This window comes from Mustela lutreola, chromosome 18 (genome assembly GCF_030435805.1).
Source record: "Mustela lutreola isolate mMusLut2 chromosome 18, mMusLut2.pri, whole genome shotgun sequence".
Lineage (NCBI taxonomy): Eukaryota > Metazoa > Chordata > Mammalia > Carnivora > Mustelidae > Mustela > Mustela lutreola.
Window position 1 is genome coordinate 20,895,459 of NC_081307.1, and position 17,288 is coordinate 20,912,746.

At 34.1% G+C, this 17,288-nt stretch overlaps 1 protein-coding gene across 3 annotated transcripts in view; it reads right to left on the reverse strand.

The window, feature by feature from the left end:
• Positions 1-17,288, reverse strand: part of TUSC3 (tumor suppressor candidate 3) — a 252,664-nt gene that overhangs the window by 11,275 nt on the left and 224,101 nt on the right. For all 3 annotated transcript variants that reach the window (XM_059155978.1, XM_059155979.1, XM_059155980.1), the window contains exon 8: positions 2,700-2,774. In XM_059155978.1, the coding sequence (XP_059011961.1) occupies positions 2,700-2,774 (75 nt within the window). The remainder of the gene's footprint in view (positions 1-2,699; positions 2,775-17,288) is intronic.

The window sequence follows — 17,288 nt, forward strand, 5'->3', positions numbered from 1 at the left end:
AAAAGAAATGAAACACACTAAGGCACAGAACACAAGGAAGAGTTAGCAGTTCAATATACTTCCATAATGATGAAAGACATTAAAAAAAAATCCTCCTAGCAGGTCTGAGACCAGGTTTAATTAAAATCCTGGAAATCAAGGAGTGGATAAGTTATGACACTGTCAAAAAATGGTCTAGAAATCTGTCAGTTTTCTTTCAACTGTGTAGGATTATCAATTCTTTCAGTTTTGAGTATAAATTGCTGAAAGTCCTAAGAGCTTAACAACACTCAACTGTAGCCTCTGTGACATTCCATTTCAGACAAAGTTCATGCAGTTGAACTTCAAATTAATATTGGCAGAAAGTAAAGTAAAAAAGTAGGTTGCTGAATATCCCCAAATTGAAGAACACCTTTTTAAAACACTTCTTACAGCAATCTTACTAAACCTAGAACTGATTACCTCATGCTTTATTTTACACCTTACCACATCTGGTATTTTTATCAAATGCTCATTCTTTTCTTTCTTGTTTTAAATTTTCAGAAGCTTTTAGTTGCTTTGCCACTTTGGTTGTGCTCAATGGAAAATGAAGTTCAAAGTACATGATCAAGTAAAACAATATATTTACTTGATTCTGTGCAGTGGAACAAAACAGTGCTACTCAAGTCCTTGTTTATAGGGAAGGGAGCAGTGGAACTGAGTGAGTGAGTAGTAGTGAGGAGTTAGTAATTACTGAATGAACCACTGCAGCCCATATAAGGTAACATACTTGTAAGAAAATGCTATGATACAGAAACTTTCTGATCTGAGAAATAATAATCACAGTAGTTGTATTATATATCAAAAAGGAGTAACTGTAAAATTTATTTCCCGTGTCTCCTTTCTCTCATACTACACATGAATAAATAATTTGACAATGCTGAGTGCTGGAGTGATATGTAGGGAAATATCTACCAAGAGGGAAGCTGGAAGTAGTGATTTTGTAAACTCAATATAACAGATGTTATAAGATAAAAAATTTGTGTATTTATTACTATTACTTAGATTAATAAGATAGGATATATAATAAATAATCACATAAGAAATGTCTTCATTAACATTGTCAATTCCAAGAACATTAGATTGTTTGTTCAAAAGATTTATCATAAAATGATATTCTGCACAATGCTTAACTAAAAGTAATACATTAGATTCTTTTGTAGTTTCTTTACAATGGTGTATAGATACCATCATGGGAAAACAAAGGAGAGACTAAACTGTATACTATATTCAAAATATTTTAACACTTAAGACAACTATTTAGAAATCATTATGATTTATTTATATACATGTCACCATAGCTAATACCTCCAAGAAGAAAATAAGTCTGGATTTTTATTTTATTTTATTTTTTAAAGATTTTTTTTATTTGACAGAGTTCAGAAGTAGGCAGAGAGGCAGGCAGAGAAAGGGAGAGCAGGCTCCCCACTGCGCTGAGAGCCTGATGCGGGGCTTGATTCCAGGACCCTGTGATCATGACCTGAGCCAAAGGCAGAGGCTTAACCCACCGAGCCACCCAGGTGCCCCTGGATTTTTTCTTTAAACTTCTTAATAAATTGTCTTTCTCAGTTACCTGTGCTGCTCACACATAAATTCTAAGCTTAAAAAGTTTCCAGAAATGCTAAGCATACTGGGAAAAATTTTAATTATGGGTTTAATTATAGAATTACATAGGAACTTGATAATTTTAAAAAAAAAAAATGTTTGTGGCAGGAAATTGAAGGCCCTGTCTTTGTTCCTAACCTATGCTCCTAAGGGTAGATTGTTCTCCCATGTTCTTCCCTTGCCTTGTCAAAATATAATACTTTATACAAATGAATTTTTTTTTTCTACAACCCCCCTGAAAGGAATAGTTCCATCAAAGGATAAACGTAGATAACTTGCTTAGAAACACAATGCTTAGACAACAAAAGGTGCCTGGGTGGCTCAGGTCATGATCCTGGAGTCCCAGGATGGAATCCCACATTGGTCTTCTCCCCCAACCAGGGGTGGGGAGTTTGCTGCTCCTTCTGACCCTTCCTGCTCTGCTGCTTTTTCTCTCTCAAATAAATAAAATACTAAAAAGAAATCTTAAGTCTTTCTAAAAGAAATCTTAAAATCTTAAAAAAAAATAATGCTGGAAATCTGTGGACTTGTAAATCTTGGAATACCACTGGAAAAGGCGTAGAGCCTGGAAAACGCATGATCAAAAGGTAACTTTTTAAATGTTGATTAAAAGAAATTTGGAAGTAATTGGAAGGTATTCTATTTCAGTGTTTTGTACACTGAAAACTGTGAGTCCTTGAATGTATACCTGATTGTTGTAGAATAAGGAACACAGCATTTGCCAATAAAATCTCTGAAGACTCTGACCACAGAATTGTGTGTCTCCCTGTAGTGTGGATGTTACTATGGAGAATACAGCTTCAGTAGAAACGGGTCAGAGCAGCCCTGACAAGGGCTGACAGCTTGCCTTTATGTGCAATTCCACCGAAAATAACCCAATCCCATTTTGGAAGAAATATATTTTAAGTATTTGTACACCCACATCCAACAACTAGAAAAAAAGTAAAACAAACTCCAACCTTTCTCACATCAGAAAATTTCTTGAGAAATTTATTAAGGACTTTTATATATTTCCCATTTTACTTAAATGAATCTTAAGATTAAACAAAACTACAAAAATAGCAACACACACTTACTCCGTCTTTTTCCAACATCTCCCTTGGATGTTGCTGCTTCATTTAGAAGAACCATCCCCATGGTGATAGCAGCATCTATAGTAGTTGTCAAGGAAACAGCAGAAATACATGCAAATAAAATCTATTAACTTTTCTGGATCTGAACACCATGTGTTCTGTTCCAGAATGGGAACGTTACAACTGCACACAGGACAAGATATGATTTAACTCTCTCCACCTAACACAAAATGACCATTCTTTGTGTGTTTGACTATGGATTAATTTTAAAAATAAGTAACCTGAAACAGATTTTGAGGGTCTAACTCTAAATGTTAAGTTCCAGGACTCATTTTCTTAGCACTTAGGAATTAAATGGATTTCCAAAATCAGTTACACCATTTCACATTACTAATGGAAGCTATGTACTAGTTATAGTCACAGGGACAAATTTCATCGGCAATCAGAGAAAATCAAAATATATTTACTATGATTTTTTCCCCAGGACTTGTGTGTATAGCTTTCCTTTTCTTGGCTTCTATTTCATGTGTTGTTTCATAGATTAACCTTGTTTAAAGAAATACTTATTAAGGTCCAGTACTGTGTCATGTGGAAGTTTTTGTTACAAATTAAAAGTCTTACCAAAGCAACAAACACATTGTGATAAAATGCTCTCACAAATTTAGCAGGATCTTAATTTAGTTAAATTGGCATTTTAAGAATAAATACAAAAATTCTGTAATGTCTGCTTGCAGCAGGATGAATCTATTCATACCATACTGAAAGATGCCAGAGATTAGAAAATGATAGATTTCACTTTTTTTTTTTTAAGATTTTATTTATTTGACAGAGAGAGTGAGATCACAAGTAAGCAGAGAGGCAAGCAGAGAGAGAGGAGGAAGCAGTCTCCCTGCTGAGCAGAGAACCTGATGTGGGGCTTGATCCTAGGACCCTGGGATCATGACCTGAGCCAAAGGCAGAGGCTTAAGCCACTGAGCCACCCAGGCGCCCCGAGATTTCACTTTTTTAAGAACATTCTTGGTCATGTTATTAAAACAGGTTTGACAAAGACTAATGTTAAGATTTAAGAACTCATCAATTCTGTAAATAGATTTATTATGTATTCTGCCCAAATGACTAATGGGTTGAAAAATAAGAGAAAACTAAAGAAATTCTAGGCCAGAAATTCCTTAATTTGTTCAACTATATTATGGTCTCCTTGTATTTATTGCTACTATGTATGTACAACCAGCATCAGTAAGTCTGCTATACAGGATACATCTAAGTGTCTTCTCCAAACATTGAAAGCTCAATGAATATTATTTGGCTATGTCTGTAAAATTAAGTGGAGTAGGTCAGGAAAAATTCTGCAAAATATTTCCACTATATTTTCATAAACATCAAAGTATTGATTAATAATTATAAAATAATTGAGTCTGTCATGACTGTATTATCCAACTTCTCCAGTTAGGTATTTATGCTTATAATAACCTCTCTCTATATAAGAGTGGTTTTCAATCTATTCTATTTAGCAATCCTTAATGGAATTCTTACTGGAGAGAACCAACCAATCAACCAACCTTGATTTGAAGCCTACCGCATACAAGAGAAAAGCCACTATCAGCACTGTGTAACACCAGCCCTCCCACTTCCCATTCTCAAACCAAGCCCAAAACATATATCTTCTACTACCACTGAACTTTTAGGGAACCATGATACATAGTTAGAACCATTGAAATTTTGGTAATTATTTGAGTTCCAGTCATGTCGTGATTGCCTGAAAAGGGTAAGGTAAGACAACGAGTATTTCATTTTGTGGTTGGTAGTCTGTGGACTGAAAGGATTCATTCTTAACATGTTTTAGACAATCCACTGATAAAAATTCCCTTGAGCCTAGAGTCCTAGGACTATGCTAATTATAAAGTTATGGGGAAACAAATTAAAATCTCCTAGCACTCAAACTGCTCATACGTAGGGAATTTCTATTGATTAGCTTAATAAAGAGTTAAATTAGGTTTCCCTTTCATTCTTCTCTGGTTACATCTGGCCAAAATTTAGTAATAACAAAGTTAAAACCCATCAAATCAATAAATAGTACTTAATAATAGTTTATTGGGAATGCAAGAACAATTTTTAAACTAGGGTTCCCCAAATTCAAGGACTAATATAATCCTCAGGGACATGAAGTCACTGAATGGCTTATAAAGTAAAAATGAAGAAGTTATTGACCTTTATAGTGATTGGTTATTATAGTGGGGGTTTCCAGATAGCAAGGGATTGGTTACTAGTGATTATCTCTCATGCCATTTTTAGGAAGAAGACAAGTTTCTTTTATAATTATCAGAGGCATTTGTAAGAACTGTCGCAAGTTAATTTCACATATTTTTGAAGAGGGCTAAATTTAGTCGTGTTTATGTGGCTTAAATGATTTTGTCTCCTAAGGGAATTCTTAAGTCTGAGTTCTACTTTTTAATTCACCTTAACATTCTTTATTACATTCAGGTACAAATTTGAATCTACACAGTTAAATATACACATTTGATCTGAAAATACACACAGGATGTCAGATCATTTTAACTCTAACAAAATACTTTTTGCAAATATTCAAAACATAAATGACATTTAAAATGATTTTATGTAGATATTATAAGTAAAATAAGTATCACTACAAATGCTTCTGAAATTCCACTAATAAAATCATGGGCAAATGTGACTATTTCTATTTCTGGGGAATAAGTTTTACAAAATTAAATGATTAAAAATTTTAATAAAAGTATAGCCATATATAAAAATATATTCAGGGGCGCCTGGGTGGCTCAGTGGGTTAAGCTGCTGCCTTCGGCTCAGGTCATGATCTCAGGGTCCTGGGATCGAGTCCCACATCGGGCTCTCTGCTCAGCAGGGAGTCTGCTCCCCTCCCTCTCTCTCTCTGCCAGCCTCTCTACCTGCCTGTGATCTCTCTCTGTCAAATAAATAAATAAAATCTTAAAAAAAAAAAAATAAAAAAATAAAAAATAAAAATAAAAATATATTCAGGATAAAATTTTACACATAAACACTCATTTGTACATATATATGTGTGTTATAAACATACCTATACACAGATATAATCTCAAGAAAAAGTATTCTTTATTTGGCAAAAGAATATTGGATATTAACTGTGGTTACACAAGTAAAACCAATCCCCATTAAAAGCTCTTCATACCATTTTTTAGTACTTTTCCTCTGCAAATAGTTAAGCTACAATGTGAAAACTACATGAGTAGTATGCTTCTTGTTGGAATTGTTTTTGAATAATACGCAAATTCAATTTGTGACAGAATTATAGGATTTTCTTAAGCATATACCACATTTTATTGCTTTATATTACTGATGCACAATTGTTGCCAAATGTTTGCTATTATAAATATCCCCACAGGATTATCTGTTTACATGTGCAGTATTTTCCATAAGATCTACACTTACAGGTAGATCTGTATGTATGTATATATTCAATCTAATAGCCAACATTTATTTACCTAAACTATGTGCAGGCAACTGAGCTAAGCACTGTGCATGGATTTCTCTCATTAAGCCTTCTAATGGTGCTGTGAGGTGGGTGCTGTTTTAGTTCTTACTTACAAACTGGGATAATGAAAATTAGAGACTAATAACTGGCACAAGGTGTTAAGTAGTGCGAGAACCAGAATTCAGACCAAGGCTGTCTGAGCCAGTGCCCATTTGCTCTTAACTACAATGCAATAGAAATCTTCTCTCCTTTTTTCTTTTTATGTATTAAAACCTTAATATGTTTGACATAAGACATTGTGTAAGTTTAAGAGGTACAACATATTAATTTGATATATATTTTAATTCAATTGCCATTGTAGTGATAATCATCACCTATATCATACTACATAATTACCCTTTAGAAATAATTAAGGTCTAAACTAAGCAAATTTGATTATAGTACAACACTGTTGTCTATATTCATTTCACTGTGCATTAATTCTCTAGGTTTTATTTACTACCCATTATTAACTTTATACTCTTCACTGTCTGAGCACCTTCCTCCCTCTTGTGGTAACCACCATTTTACTGTTTTGACAAGTTTGGCTTTTTAAAATTCCACGTATAGCATACAGTAGTTGCCTTTCTTTGATCTCACTTAGCATAATGCGCTCAAATTCCATCCCTGTTGTTGCAAACAGCAAGACATCCTACTTTTTCGTAGCTGAACAATATTTGTGTATCAACTTTTTTTTAACCATTTATCAATAGACACTTAGGCTGCATCCATATCTGGCTATTCTAAATAATGTCCAGTAAACCCAGGGGTTCACGTATCTATCTAAAGTAGTGGTTTTGGACACATACTCAGAAGTGCAACTGATGAATTGTATGGTGGTTTTATTTTTAATTTTTTGAGGAAACTCCATATTGTTTTTTCATAGTGGCCACACCAATTTACATTCCCATCAACAGAGCACAAGGATTCTCTTTTCTCTACAGCCTTGCCAATATTTATTTATCTTTTTGATAACAGGCTTAAATTATAACAGAGTGAGGTGGTATCTCCTGGTGATGCTGATTTGCATTTCCCTGATGACTGGTGATGCTGAGCATCTTTTAATGTATCTGTTGGCATTTGCACATCTTCTTTGGAAAAAGGGCTGTTTAGTTCCTCTGCCTATTTTTTAATCAGGTTGCTTTTTGTAATTGAGTTGTAGGAGTTCTTAATATATTTGGATATTAAACCCTTATTTGATATGTGGGGTTTGCAAAAGCTTTCTTGCATTCTGTAGGCTGCCTTTCCATGTTGTTTCTTTGGCTTTGCAGAGCCTTTAAATTTGGTGTAGTCCCTTTTATTTTTTTTCTTGTGTTTTTGGTGACATATCCAAAAAAATCATTGCCATCAAGACTGCTGTCAATGAGCTTCTTTCTTTTGTTTTCTCCTATGAGTTTTATAGTACCAGATCTTATGTTTAATTCATTTTGGTTTACTTTTGTGGGTGGCACAAGATAGGGGTCCAGTTTCATTGTTCTGCATGTACAAAAGAGACATGTGTTGAAGAGACTGTCTTTTTCTGAATGTTCTTGGGTTCCTTGTCAAATATTAATAGATTGTATATGCCAAAGTTTAATTTTGGGCTCTCTATTCTATTCCCTTCGTCTCTGGGTCTGTTTTTGTGTCAGTACAACACTGCTTTTATTACTACAGCTTCGAAGAATTGTTTGAAATCTGGAAGTGTTGTACCTCTCATTTTGTTCTTTTACCTCAGGACTGCTTTAGCTATTTGGGGCCTTTTATGGTTCAAAACAAATTTTAGAATTGTTTCTCCTATTTCTTTTTCTTTCCCTTTTTTTTTTTTTTTTTTTTTTTTGTAAAGATATTATTTATTTATTTGATACAGAGAGAGAAAGCACAAGCAGGGGGAGCAATAGCAGGAGAGAGAAAAGCAGGCTTTCCATGTAGCAGGGAGCCGGATGTGGGGCTTGATCCCAGGACCCTGGGATGGTGACCTGAGCTGAAGGCAAGCGCTTAACCAACTGAGCCACCCAGGCACCCCTCTTCTATTTCTGTAAAGAATGCCTTTACAAAAAAAAAAAAGAAAGAAAAGAAAAAAAAAGAATGCCCTTACATTTTGACGAGGATTACATTGAGTCTGTAGATGGCTTTGGGAAGTATAGACGTTTTAATAATATTCTTCGGATCCATAAACACAGAATGCATTTCCATTTGTTTGTGTTTTGATTTCTTCAGCAAAGTCTTGTAGTTCTGTTGTACAGATTTTTCATTTCCTTGGTTAAATTTATTCTTAAGATTTTTTAAAATTTTGATGTTATTGTAAATTAGATGGTTTTATTTCTTTTTTAGATGTTTCATCATTAGTGTAAAGAAATGCAGCTCTTTTCTGCAACTTGATTTTGTATATTCCAACTTTACTGAAATTGTTGATTAGTTGCCAACAATTTTTGGCTCAGAGTTTGGGATTCTCTTTATTGGTACGGATATATATATGTGTATATACATACATATATATGCTCCTATCATCTGCAGGTAGCAACAATATTACTTCTTCCTTTCCAGTTTAGATGCCTTCTGTATCTGTGTCTTGATTGCTCTATCTAGGACTTCCACTATAGTACTGAATGAGAGTGGTGAGAATAGGCATCTTTGTCTTGTTGCGGATCTTAGAGGAAAAGCTCTGATTTATTTATTTATTTCCCATTGAATTTCAGTGTTAACGGGGCACCTGGGCAGCTCAGTCAGTTAACCATCTGCCTTCAGCTCACCTCATGATCTCAGAGTCCCGAGACTGAGCCCCGCATCCAGCTCCCTGCTCAGCAGGAGTCTTACTCCATCTGCCTCTCCCTCCCCCTTCTTCTGCTTCCTTTCTCTCTCAAATAAATAAATAAATAAATAAAATCTTTAAAGAAAGATGCAGTGTTAGCTTTGGGTTTGTTTTATATGCCTTTCATCATGCCAAGGTATGTTCTGACTTTCTGACTATAATACCTAATCCTTTAAGGATTAGGTATAATCCCATTAAGGATTTTTATCAGTAAAGGATGTTGTATTTTGTCAGATCTTTTTCTGCATCTGTTGAAATGAACACGTGATTTTTTATCTTTCGTTTTATTGATGTTATGTCTTACATTTATTGATTTGCATGTTGAACCGTCCTCGAATTCTAGATTAAACCCCATTTCGTTATGGTGTATAATTCTTCTTAAGTGTTCTTGAATTTGGTTTACTGATAGTTTGTTGACAAATTTTTATATTTGTAGTCACCAGGGGTATTAGTCTATAGTTTTCTTCTGTTGTGCTGTCCTTATTTAGTATTAGTATCAGTGTAATGCTGGCCTCATAGAATCTGCAGTGTTCTCTACTACTCAGTTTTGTTTTTTGTTTTTGTTTGTTTGTTTGGGTTTTTTTTTGTGTGTGTGTGGAATTGCGAAGGATTAGTTTTAATTCGTATTTAAGTGTTAGGTACAGTTCTCCAGTGAAGCCATTTAGTTCTGGGGTTTTCTGTGTTGGGAGGTTTTTGATTACAGATGGGATATTTTTATTAATATTTGATCTGTTCATATTTTCTATTTCTTCCTGATTTGGTGTTGGCAACTTTTGTTCCCAGGAATGTATCCATTTCTTCTAAATTATCTAATTTTTTGGCATATAATTATTCATATAAGTCTATTATGATCCTACATATTTCTGAAGTATCCATTCTAATAACTCCACTTTCATTTCTGATTTTGTCTTTTTTTCTTGGTTTAGCTAAATGTTTGTCAATTTTGTTTCTTTTTGAAGAATCCACTCTTAGTTTTATTGGTCCATACTATTGATTTTCTGGTCTTTATTTCATTTTTTTCTACTTTGTACTTATTTCCTTTCTTCTGTTAACTTTGGGCTTAATTTGTTCTTTCTTTAGTTTTTTGAGGTGTAAAGTTGTTTACTTGAGATTATAGTTTCTTAATATATGCATTTATTGCTATAAACTTACCTCCCAGAACTGCTTTGGCTTTATCCCATTAGTTTGGTATATTGTATTTTCTATTTTCATTTGTTTGAAGATGTTTTTAAATTTCCTTTTTGATTTCTTTTTGACCTATTGGTTGTTCAGAGATATGTTGTTTAGTTTTCACATTTGTAGATTTCCTAGATTGCCTCTTATTGATTTATAATTTTATACCATTGTGGTCCAGAAAAAATAGTTGGTATGATTACAGTCTTCTTAAATTTGCTAATATGTGTTGTGGGTCTTATCAAATCATTTATCCTTGGGAATGCTCCATGTGCACTTGACAAGAGAATGTGTTTTATGCTGTTGGATGGAATGTCCTATGTCTATTTGTTCTAAAGTTTGGTCCAATTCTAACATTTTCCTGTTGATGATCTATCTGGATAGGTCTATACATTGCTGACATTAGGTTACTGAAATTGCCTACTCTTACTGCATTGTGTTCAATTTCTCTATTCAGCTCTGTTAGTATTGCTGAATATATTTTGCTGCTCTGGTATGTTGGGTGCATATATATTTACTATTGTTATATCTTCTTGATGTATTCACCCCTTTAACATTATATAATGACCTACTTTATCTCTTGCTAACATTTTTGGCTGAAGTCTATTTTGCCCAATCTATGTATGGGTAGTTCCACTTTCTTTTGTTTTACACTTGCTTAAAATTTCCCTTTCCATTTCTTTATATTGAGCCCACGTGTGTGTTTAGAGCTGAAGTGTCTCTGACAGGCAACATATATTTGGGTCTTGCTTTTTAAAAAATCTGTTCACCTAGTCTGTGCCTTCTGATTGGAGATTTCAATCCATTTACATTTAGCACGAATAGTGATATCTAAGGACTTACTACCACCATCTTCTGTCTTCTGGATTTTCAGTGTTTCTTTTTTTCAATGTTTCTTTGTCCCTCTGTTTCTTTGTAAATTTGTGGTTTTCCATAGCAATTTGCTCAGTTTCCCCCCCCCAAGTCCTCCCCCATTTTTTGTTTCTTATATCTGGATTTTTAACTTGTGGTTATCATGAGGCTTAGACAGAATACCTCAGATAAGTTACTATCAGCAGGAAAAAAAAAAACAAAAACTTCTTTGATTCATGTATTAAAGTTCTGCCCTTCACTCCTTAGCTTTTTATTTTTGATGTCACAGAACAGCTCTTTTTATGCTGTGAATTCATTAACAAACTGCAGTAGCTGTAATTATTTTTAAAATCCTTTCCTTTAACCTTTATATTAAGTGGTTAATATACTTTTCTAATATAAAGTTACAGTTTTCTATTTCTTTCACCTTTATCAGACGTTTGTGGACTTTCCTTTTTTTCTGTGTTTCTAATTAGCATCTTTTTATTTCAACTTGAAAAACTTCTTTCAGCATTATTTATAAGACAGATCTGGTGGTGTGGAGCTTCTTCAGCCTTTCTCTCTCATATTTGAAGGATAATTTTATGATATAAAGTATACTTGACTGGTAACTTTACTTTTTCAATACGTTGAGTGTGTCATTCTACTCTCTCCTGGCCTATAGTGTTTCTACTGAGAAATGCATTGAGAGCTTAAATGGGGGTTCCTTTCTAGGTTATTTTCCCTTTTCCCCTGGCTGCCTTTAAGATTATTTCTTTATAAATGATTTTTAACAGTTTCTTGGAGATCTTTTTGCATTGAGATAATAAGGCACCTCCTTAACTTAGTAGACTTACATGTCTAGTTTCTTTCCCATGTTTAGGAAGTTCTCAGCTATTACTACTCTAAATAAACTCTACCTCTTTCTCTCTCCTCCTTCTGGTATACAATTATTCTGATATTTGCTTATCTGATAGAGTAATAATCTTTAGGGTTTTTTAACTTTTTAAAAATAATAGTTACCTCTTACTCCAACTGAGTCATTTCTAAATTCCTATCCCCCAACTTGCTTATTCTTTCTTCCATCTGATGTGCTCTGTTTTCTATGCTTTCTAATCTATACTTTATCTCATTTATTAAGTTTCTCAGCTCCGGAATTTGTTTCTTTCTTTTTTTAAAAATTTAAATCTCTTTGTAAAGAACTCCTTCTGTTCATTAATTTTATTCCTGAGCACACTGAATTGCCTGTTTTCTTGTAACTAATTAAATTTCTTCATTCTAATGAAGAAAATTTGAATTCTTTATCAGTTAGATTACAATATTCCATGCCTTGATTTGGTTGCTTGAGAATTATCCTTTTTGTGATACCATATTACTGTGACTTTTCAGTATCTAATGAAATGTGCCCCTACTGTCCCATTTGAAGTAATGCATGCCTTTCTTGTTTACTTCCTTACAGTTCAACAGGCTGGCAATTAGAAACCTTTTGTTTTCCAGAAGGTGGTGCTATATCACAAGTTTTGGGCTTTCTTACTGAGCTGGCTTTCTTTGCTACCCCTGGGAACAGGCTTGTAAAAAGGACTATGTTCAGAAGAAAAAAAAAAAAAAAGGTTAGGGGCAAAGTCTGAGTAGGTATGGACTTAACACCTGGGGCTATGGGAGTGCCCTTGGGCCAGTAAGAGAATCCTCCAGTGGGGAAATCCCAGAGGTCTTTGGGCTGACCTTTGGCTGAAATCCTGGAGCCTACTGCAGGAAAATGCTTTTCTTGTAAGACCCTTTGATGTTCTTGTCTGCCTCTCTCCATTTGCTCTTCCTTTCCCCAGTCATAAGGTCCCTCCTCAGGAGCTGGGTGTTGCTGGTCTCTGCAGCCTGCACTGCCAGTCCATCTGTCCTTCACCATTTTCCTTTTCCACCTCTTCTGCCAGAGAAGTAGTTGCTGTTGCTTACCACCCTCCAAATCTAGTAGGGACAGAAGGCCAACTTGGGTTTGTTTTCCTTTTTTTCTCTGCCCCCAAACTTGTCTGTTCTTGTCTGACTGTTTGCCAGTTTCTCCCATCAGGCTGGTTGGATCCCCAAAATACTCTCTCTCCGGTCAGTGTAACAGCTTTTCACTCTCCACATTACCTTTTCTGATGGCAGTAAGTGGGTACGGGACAGACTCACAGACTCCTTTGGATCCAGCCCTCTCTGAAATCTTCTTCACCCACTATAGGGAGTACAGAGGGGTATCCTGGTGGATTGAGTTGAGGTACTTTTGTTTGGTTACAAATGTCCAATTTTGTAAATAAAAAAGACAAACTCATACTGTCATGATGCTGAACTCATTCTCTTCTTTGAATTGCTTTGTTATGCATAGTTGTCATTTTAATGTGGCAAATTATTTTTCCCTATGAATTTTCTGGTTGTTTCTTGCTTATGAAATTCCTTTAAATCTTAAAAACATTCTCGTTCTTAATATCTTTAAGTCAGGTAATGTCACTCTTCTGTTCAGAACAATTTAAAAGCTTTCCATGTCACTCTGAATAAACAAGATTTCAAAGTGGCCTCTAGGCCCTACATGATATGTATCCTGATCCACAGCCTATACGTGTCTGCTCTTGTTTGCTCTTATTCTTGTCCTACTAGCTATTTTTCCAACAAGACCGAAATCTCTTTGCCTAGGCATCTTTGTACTTGATATTCCCCTGCTTAATGCTCTTCTCCCAAATATCCACAAAATTCACTTCCCTTTTAGTTTCTGCTCAAATGACATCTTATCAGAAAAGCCTCCTCTAACCTCTCTTATTCCTTTTTCCTGTTTTTTTCTCCATAACACTGTTTTTGAAAGAAATTTCACATTCAATTTAAAAAAAAAAATTACTTACTGTCTTTTTCCTGCCGCTACAATGTTAGACCCCCCAAAAGGCAGGAAATTTTTGTTTGTCCTCTTACTCATTGCCCTACAACTCTTTGACAGATACCCTTTTTTTCAGTTTCCAAATAAGGAAAATGAAGCAGAGAGGTCTGAATAACTTATGCAAAGCCACAAACTAGTAAGTGACAGTTGCCAATCAAAAAACCATAAAAGAAATGAGGTAGGATGATAGCACAAGGTTAGATGAAAATGATGAGAGAAGAGCAAAGTAACAAAAGAGCAGGAAATGCAGAGAATCAAGATAATAAGTTAACAGCAACTCTCTTGAGGTCATAAGGTTAGCGACTTTTGCTTTTTTTACTTACCGCATCCTACTGAACAGTAATTTGCAGAATTTTTCTGTACAGGCCTAGCAAGTACAGTTGACCTTGAAAACCACAGGTCTAAACTGCTGGGGTCCACTTGTATGCAAATTTTTTTGTTACTCTAGTACAGTATTATAAATATACTTTCTTTTTATGATTTTCTTAGTATTTTCTTTACTTGAGCTTTATTTGTAAGAAACAGTATATAATACATATAATATTTAAAAATAAGTATGATTATATGCTATCAGTAAGACTTCCAGTTAACAGCATGCTCTTAATTTTTGAGGAGAAAAAAATAATTATGTGGATTTCTAAATGTGTGTATGTGGGGGGGGGGTGTCAACAACCCTAACACTCACACTGTTCAAGGTTCAACTATAAATTTATAAATACAACTATATGAACTCTCTGTAAGCTGTATGATGTATAGCTACTACTTAACACTGCTGTTGTAGTGCAAAGTAATCAAGACAATACAGAAATGAATAGGTGTGCCTATGTTCCAATAGATCTTTATTTATTAAAATAGTAGACGGACTGGATTTGGAGCTCACTGGTACTATTTGTCAACTGTGTTACACAGAATCCAAGGTAGTGCAAAAGGCAATATAAACTGTTCTATCTGAGAGGAAGTTAGTTTCATTTACTTGAAAATAAATGTGAGAACTTAGTAAATACAGTGCATACAACCCCAAAATAGGATTTAAAAGCAAAAGAATAAGTAGTTATTTGGTTGTGTATAAGCGCAAGGTAAAATTTTCTATACGAAAGCAGTAGGGTCGAGAAACAAGTGTTATCTTTAGAATATTTCCTGCAAACTTGAGTTTTCTAGGCTTTACCAAAAAATAAGCTGCAAACCTACTTTAAACTTGATTGTAATTAAGATTATGAACTAAAATGGCTTAAAAGAGCTAACTTTCCCTTTTCCCTCTCTTTATTTAAAGATACCTTTTTAATTTAAGGCTTTTGAGTGTTGAGAATTATTATTTAACTTAAGTGAAATATCATATCATTTTGCATATCAATGACAAAGTTTTGGTTAAAAAAGGGCCTACATAAGACTTAATCATTTGGAAAAAAAAAATCTGTAACATAATTTTTAGGTGAAATATTAACTTTTAGAAAGAGGTAAAAGCTAGATGATGGTCTGTCAGACTTAATGGGTAAGGCTTTCTTCACTGAGTAGAGGGTTGAATGACTCAGCACTAATCTGAGAGTTTCAGTGTTTAACTCTGGATTAAACAGTTGATTTTCTGCCATTAAACTGTGAGTGTAGCCATTTTGGCTGTGTCTTACTGAAGAGTCCCAAGCGATGGATGAACTACGTTTTGGGGACTTTTTCTGTTGTTCTGAGTTTCCTGATGCCTATGCCTACACACACACATCCTAGTCTACTTCATGTATTACTTTCACTTTGTATTGAGTAATGTCATAGCAATGCACACCTGAGTTTCTCTGCTAAATCTGTCAATCAACTTTCACTGCTTAAAAACTCAAAATATTGACAGAATTCCACATAAAACAGAAGCTGCTATTTGTATAAATTATACGCAGCACCCAGAGGCACTGAGCATCCTACTAAATAGGTAACAAATACATTTGTACTATATTATGATCTATTCTCAGTTGTACATGATGTTAAGTTTACTGTTGCTCCTAGGAAGAGAATGAGGACTGAAATTTAAAGATAAATGAGAGCAGATGTCGAAAAAAATGCTAGCATATTAAGACTTACAGAGCTCTAAATCTAAAATTAACTTCAATTTGCATCCATCATTTTTTTAATGTAGTATGTTTTTCCTTGGATATAACATACTAAAACATTTGCTTTCTATCATAGATTGAAAACAAATGCAAAGTGAAATAATATTCATTCATAATGAGTGGAAAACAAATGTATTTCTCATAGGAAAAGTGTATGTGTGTGTGTGTGTGTATATAAATTATTATTGCTAGTGTACCTTTTGTCTTTTATATCAGCATTTTTACTTTGAAAAGATGTTTATTTTATGTCATCATCTTGAGACCCTAGAACTTGAAGGACGTAGAGAACTAAGGGATAGATCAGAGTTTGAAAAAGTTAAAAGTCAGTCCTAGAACTTATGTATACTGTATCTGCTAGCACAAAGAGACCACATCTTGGTGAATTCACTTAAGGTTCAAATTTCTTAGCAATTTCTTCATTCAATTTTCATTATGCATCCAAAGTAACCTTTCATCAATCTGCTCTTAAGCATTTGTGAATATTCTCTCTCATTTTGTGTTTTTGTACCTGCTCGACCTCCTCCTACTCCTACTAGAATATTCTCATTCATTCTCTGTCTGGGAAACTCCTTTTTCCACTGTACTAAAACCAGCTGAAAAGTCAGTGCAAGTTCTCTAGGCAGTGAGTTGCTCTTCCTTTTGAGTTTCCAAGCATTCATTATAACATTTGTCACACTAAATTACAATTATGTTTCTATCAGTCTACCTTCTTGTAAACAGCAAATATTTTACATTTGCATCAGGTATTGAAATACAACTGAATGAAAAATAAGTAACAATGTATTTTTACTAGGAAAAATAAAAGGATTACATAAGTTATTCTTAGTTCACATATTCCATATTAAAATGTGATATTTCTTACTCCTTTTTATATAGTTTTCTCTCATGAACTACTTAGGATTGCTTTTTGTTTTTTTCTTAAAGAAGGTACTGAGAAAATAAAACACTAATGGGGAGAAAAATCTTATTTTTGGTAAATATGAATCTATAACCTATGACATCAAATGATTCCATCTGTTCTTAGTTTTTTTCCAGCAAAATTTTGCATACAGCAATTGCATCTAATGATTTGGCTTACTAAATCAGAAGGAGAAAAACAAAAAGCAGGCATATTCTCTCTAGATAACAAGAAGTGACCATCTGGAATTTACGTTTTTTTTCCTCCTTTCCTTCCTTCCTTCCTTCCTTTTTGTAAAAAAGAAAACATACACATGCAAATTACAAAAAAAAAAAATACATGGTAAGTTTAAAAAAATAACGGTAGTCAGCCAAGTGAAAGTAAAAGCAG